This window comes from Wolffia australiana, chromosome 1 (genome assembly GCF_029677425.1).
Source record: "Wolffia australiana isolate 7733 chromosome 1, ASM2967742v1".
Taxonomy (NCBI): Eukaryota; Viridiplantae; Streptophyta; class Magnoliopsida; order Alismatales; family Araceae; genus Wolffia; species Wolffia australiana.
This window is the reverse complement of record NC_135835.1, coordinates 18,641,325-18,646,436: the sequence shown is the minus strand read 5'-3', so window position 1 is coordinate 18,646,436 and position 5,112 is coordinate 18,641,325. Positions and strand designations below refer to the sequence as shown.

Below are 5,112 nucleotides of genomic sequence, written 5' to 3'. Positions count from 1 at the left end.
CATGTTGATGGAGGACCATCTAGTCGATCATGCCCCGATCCGTCGCCCGCTGCATCGTGAAGCCCGGGTGGACGCGAAGAATCTACAGTTCCACTACCAAGCTTGTACTTATACGTTATGTTCAAGCTTAATTCACAATAGTAAATAATAAATAACATGCACAACATAGCTTAAAGGCCAGACTATATAATAGAAATAGCGAGCGCGACATTATCGCCCAAAAATTGCGGGAATAGAGAACGGGAGAGCCTTCTCTTCCTCTTCTGCGAATCCGATCTTCGCGCCGGAAGATCAGGCCAAGGAGACCGATCGATTCTTCTCCTCCATCTTCTCCGGCGTCGGCATGGTAGCGATCTCGCCGATTTCGCTGTTTCTTTGGATTTTGATCTTCAATGGCTTTTGAATCGCAGGAACGCGGCGGGAACGATGGGGAAGTAGCTTGCTGCGTGTCTCCATCTGCTTCGTCTTCTTCTTCTCGAGTTTTTCGATTGCTGGCCGGGGAGCTCGGCGGTGGGAGCGCGGCTATGGCGTTCGAGAAATGGGTGGCGCTGGTCCGCAAACGCAGCGGCACCTTCCGATCTTCTGGTTTCCCTCACCGGCATTCGAGATTGGATCCTCAGATCTCCTTCGACATCCTACGATTCGCCGCCAATTCCTTCTCCGTTTCTTCTTCCCGCTCCTTCGGCCTCGATCATGCTGCAGATCTTCCCCGGTAACTCAATTTCTTCTTCGCGCATCTGATTTCGCTCTGAATTACGTTCTTATGAAAGAAATTCCTGAAAAGAAACAAATTCGAGGTGAGAACGAACAGAGATTGGCGACGATCCTGCTCTGAATTTGTTTTGCATCAGGAATGATCAGACTGCTGTATTCTTCGGGGAAGGAGAATCGCAAACCAGCTCTTCGGAACAAGCCCCAGAGACGAGTCTGTGGGAGCGCCTTGGAAATGCCGCCGCCATGGATATTGAATCCGGCAACTTCCCATGGTCGACGCTCTCGTCTCTCCATCACACAGAGCATGCCTGCAACTCCGAGCAGACCGAAGACGACATGAATCGAGCTCTCGAGGTATCTTCTTGTAGAATCTTCTCCCTTTCCATGAATCTTCTTCCTTATCGTCTCTGATTTGTTGATCAGGTGACTGTAAACTCAGGCGGGGTGGTGTTCTTCGCCCTTTTCGGATCCCCATCAAGAGAATCGGCGGCCGTAATGAAGATCGCGTCTTCCCGGATGGCGACCCAGTCCGAGCGCCTCGGCTATGAACTTGCAAAATTGCTGGGAGTTTGCACTCCTCAGGTTCTTGAATTCAATTTTCACGCTTAATTGTGTTTAATCTGATTTAATCTCGACATGGGTCAAGGCGAGGATCATCCACAGCTCAAGCCCCGAGTGGCAAGAGATCAAAACAGCAGCGGAGAAGGCTAGACGCTTGGCCTCAGACGACGCTGGAGAGATCACCTGCTCTGAGCTCCTTGAAGCTCTAGAACTGAGCCGTTGCCTTCTCCTCATGAAGTAACTCGCTTCGTTTGTTCTTGTTCATCTTTCTAGTTCTAGATTAACTCCCATCTTCTGCAGCTACGTTCACGGGTCTTCTCTGCTGGAGAGCACAAGCGGGTTCTGCTCTTTGGAGGCAGCAGAGCAGACGGCAGCCGCGCTTGGGAGGGTTCTTCTGCTGGATCTTGTGATTAGGAATGAGGACAGGCTTCCATGCAGACATCTAGGATGGCGAGGGAACCCGTCAAATTTGCTACATGCTCATATGGAGCTCTCATTGGTGGACAGAAATGGAGAATTAGAGGGGGAGAAGAGCTCAATGGATATCAAGGTAATGGCCATCGATTCCAGTGTTCCCCGCCGGCCTCCGGCGGGAAAGAGGCTCAAGGATCAAGCTGATTACCCAAAGCTGGTGGAGCTTCTGCTCAATAGTGCAGAATTCTCATCAAACCTTCTGCATGAGATCAGTCGGGGCAGACTGGGGCTACCTTCTTCAGAGGAAGCTGCTTCTTCTGGTGACTCTTCTTTGTCTTCTTCTACTTGGTCTGTCACTGATGCCGCTGCCATTGTCAATGGCTTCCGTGGAGGATTTCGGGCTGCTCTTCGTGATCTTCAAGGCTTCCACCTGTTTCTCTTGACTCTGAATCAGAAGCTTGATTCCCAGCTGCGCTCGTTCCTGAACCTAATCTGCAGAAGCTCCGGGGAGGCAGAAAAGGAGGAAGTGGGAGCTCTAGACTCGCACATCCATGGCGACACCATTGGCAAGATTTCAGAGCTCTGTATGCAGAGGGCCACTCCTAGACTGTCATCCCCAGGGGGCAGGGCTGGCTTTGAGTCCCCTTCTCCCCTCTCAAGGTGTTTCAGAGATAATGGTGAGAATCGCAGCCTCCGCTTGACAATGAAGCTCCGTGACTTCAGCAAGCTTTCCAAGGTCTTAGTTATCTTCCTTTTCCCTTCATGGCTTCCTGCCTCGTGCTCTGATACTCTGCTTTGGACATCCTCAGTCAGATGGAGAGCTGAACATTGAGATGGAGCAGTGGAACGAGAACTTCAGAAATGAGGTCCTTAGATTGTGCCAAGACAACCATTTCAATTCAGGGTTCTTCGACGGAGGTGACAGCAGCTTCGCCATTGACGCCTATGAGCTGAAGGTGATCCCTTTCCTTCTCCTGGCATCATGGAGGATTTTACAGCTCGTGGGTTCTTCCCTCACAGGTCAGGCTCGAACACATTCTTGAGAGGATTGCGCTGATCACAGATGCTGCCAACACTGAGAAACCATCGTGGGTCACCGCTGGCATGTTCATCGGCGGTGCCCTGGCAGCGAGATCCACAAACACATTACATTACCTTGGAATATCCCACATTCTGTGCCTCTGCGCCAATGAAATTGGGCAATCTGATTCCCAATTTCCAGATCAATTCCAGTACAAGAACTTCTCAATTAGCGATGATGATGATGAAGATATAAGTGGGCTCTTTGAGGAGGCCTTCGAGTTCATTGACGCGGTCGAGCGCTGGGGAGGGAAGGTTCTGGTCCATTGCTTCGAAGGGCGAAGCCGGAGCGCAACTGTCGTGCTGGCCTACCTGATGCAAAGAAAGTGAGTGATTTGAACCTGGTCTAGGAGCTTGAACCTATGTTACATGGATCTCCATTTTCCAGGAAGTTGAAGCTCGTCGAGGCTTGGAATCTGCTGAAGAAGGCCCACTCAAGGGCGCAGCCCAATGACGGGTTTGCCCGGGTCCTAGTCGATATGGAAAAGAAGCTCCATGGGGCAGTCTCTATGCAGTGGCAGCACCGGCGGCCGACGATCAAGGTTTGCCCCATCTGTGGGAAGAACGCTGGGCTGAGCAGCAGCTCACTGAAACTCCACCTGCAGAAGAGCCACAAAAACATATCGTCCGGCAGCGTGGATAGCGCCATGGCTATCGAGATTCAGAGAATCTTGGACAGCCTCAAGATCAGCCGAGGTGGAAGCGTCAGCCCCACTGTTTCCCGGTAAGCTTTCCCTTGATTTATCTTCGCATTCTTAGCTAGCTTAACCTCAAGTTAAGGAAGTCCCTGCTCCCTTCCACGCCATAAATCCATCAAGCATTGAAGAGGTTAGCTTCAAATTTGATTTATTTGTGTGTGATGCCGATATGTTTCCCACTAAGGACATTTTGGTCATTTTGGTAATTCCTTTAAATAACGCAGCCACAAAGTATTATAAAGTTAAAGTCCCCTGTCTCTCCTCCCGTCAATGAACCATGTGGATTGTGATCATCTCTACTTCACCCTGTCATCAAGTGACTCATCCCTGGTCTCCTCCTACATCCTCCGATCATTTCCCTCTCTACTCTGGGAACATTTCCCCTTCTCCTCTTCCCTCTTCCCCAATATGAATCAAGGTCGTGATTTGTATCAGATGCAAACACAGGCTTAGGTGGGTGCCTCATTTGTCTTTATTTGTTGTGTCCAATATTTCCAATTATGAATCATGGTTGTTCAATTACAGGCCAAATTTTTTAGCTCATTTAACTATTCACCTGTACGTTTTAGTCTTGAAATTCGGAGTTTAAAGTCAAGGCATCGCTGTAGACTGCCACCTTTTGTGAAGATATCAATATTACATATCACATTAGGCCCTCTACCATTTTTTCATCTCTATTTACAAGACGGAAATATTTTCTTGAGGCCTGAACTTGGTTTGGCTTTCTTTCCTATTCTGAGGAGAAATATCCCCCTCATTCAAGTCACCAAAATAGTTTGTATTCCCTAACTTTTGGCTCCTTAGGTTACATGCCTTTTCATAAATCGGGTGTGTTGTGCAACAGTGAGATCAAGTAAAAAAAATAAGATTATGATTGTCCTTTCTTTGATGTTCAGAAATAGTAAGGGGAAGGTGTGATGCCCCGAACTTGGATTCTTCTTCATTGAACTATTATAAGTGACTATTTTGCTTAATGCCATGCTATAGCACCTTGAATTTGGTCCATGCTGTGTACTTGACATGACAATAGCAGCACCTCCCAGACAACTCCCGAGTATATGGTGCAGTTTAGAGCGTGGTTCATATAACGGGAGCATGGGGTCATCAAGCATACAGCTGAGGCTGATGAGTTCACTCCTGTTAGTTGATACACTTTGATTTCACTTGTATTCAATGGAAATGCATACTTATAAAGTATACTTATATTTTTTATTGAAGTTATTGCATTCCAGGTATTGTCATTGGACGAGTTACCTTATTATCTTATATTTTTAAAATGTTATAAAATAACTGAGCAGGTATTTTTAAGGTGAATTATTTTTTTCAGACTTATGTAATAATACAGATGTTTTCCTGAATAATATATTCTGTGTATAGAGTGAGAAGGGCGCCGATCCATGTGGAGGAGGTGGTCCACAATTCTGAAACTTAATGTTGTGGGTGGTAGAAGAGAGGAAGATGTGTGGGAGATTGGTGAAAGAAGAAAATCTTGAGTCTTAACAAAATTGGTTGGGAGCGGGAGATTGGTGATTGGCGATTCTTGGCTTCTCGGTCTGCAATTCTTGGGAGCGGGAGATCGGCGATTGATGATTCTTGGGGCTTCTCGGTTGACAATTCTTGGGAGCGGGAGATTAGTGATCGGCGA

General features: G+C 47.7%; 1 protein-coding gene across 5 annotated transcripts; it reads left to right on the top strand.

The window, feature by feature from the left end:
• The first annotated feature begins 216 nt into the window (after positions 1-216).
• Positions 217-4,708, top strand: LOC144709662 (dual specificity protein phosphatase family protein). 5 transcript variants are annotated; one of them, XM_078583300.1, is made up of 10 exons: positions 217-346; positions 411-712; positions 862-1,068; positions 1,138-1,296; positions 1,361-1,512; positions 1,576-2,425; positions 2,499-2,645; positions 2,710-3,095; positions 3,158-3,493; positions 4,511-4,708. In XM_078583300.1, the coding sequence occupies exons 2-10, from the start codon at positions 539-541 to the stop codon at positions 4,623-4,625; spliced, it is 2,526 nt and encodes an 841-aa protein (XP_078439426.1). In that variant the 5' UTR covers positions 217-346; positions 411-538; the 3' UTR covers positions 4,626-4,708. The 5 variants fall into 5 exon arrangements, with proteins under 5 accessions (XP_078439426.1, XP_078439400.1, XP_078439414.1 ...); XM_078583274.1 differs by having other exon boundaries at positions 852-1,068; XM_078583288.1 differs by having other exon boundaries at positions 852-1,068; positions 4,501-4,708.
• Positions 4,709-5,112: the final 404 nt, after the last annotated feature.

Excerpts from the sequence above, each read along its gene's own strand:
- LOC144709662 (XM_078583274.1), top strand. Across the intron at positions 1,297-1,360 it reads TGGGAGTTTGCACTCCTCAG|GCGAGGATCATCCACAGCTC; the intron begins GTTCTTGAATTC and ends ACATGGGTCAAG. Across the intron at positions 3,494-4,510 it reads GTCAGCCCCACTGTTTCCCG|ACAACTCCCGAGTATATGGT; the intron begins GTAAGCTTTCCC and ends AGCACCTCCCAG.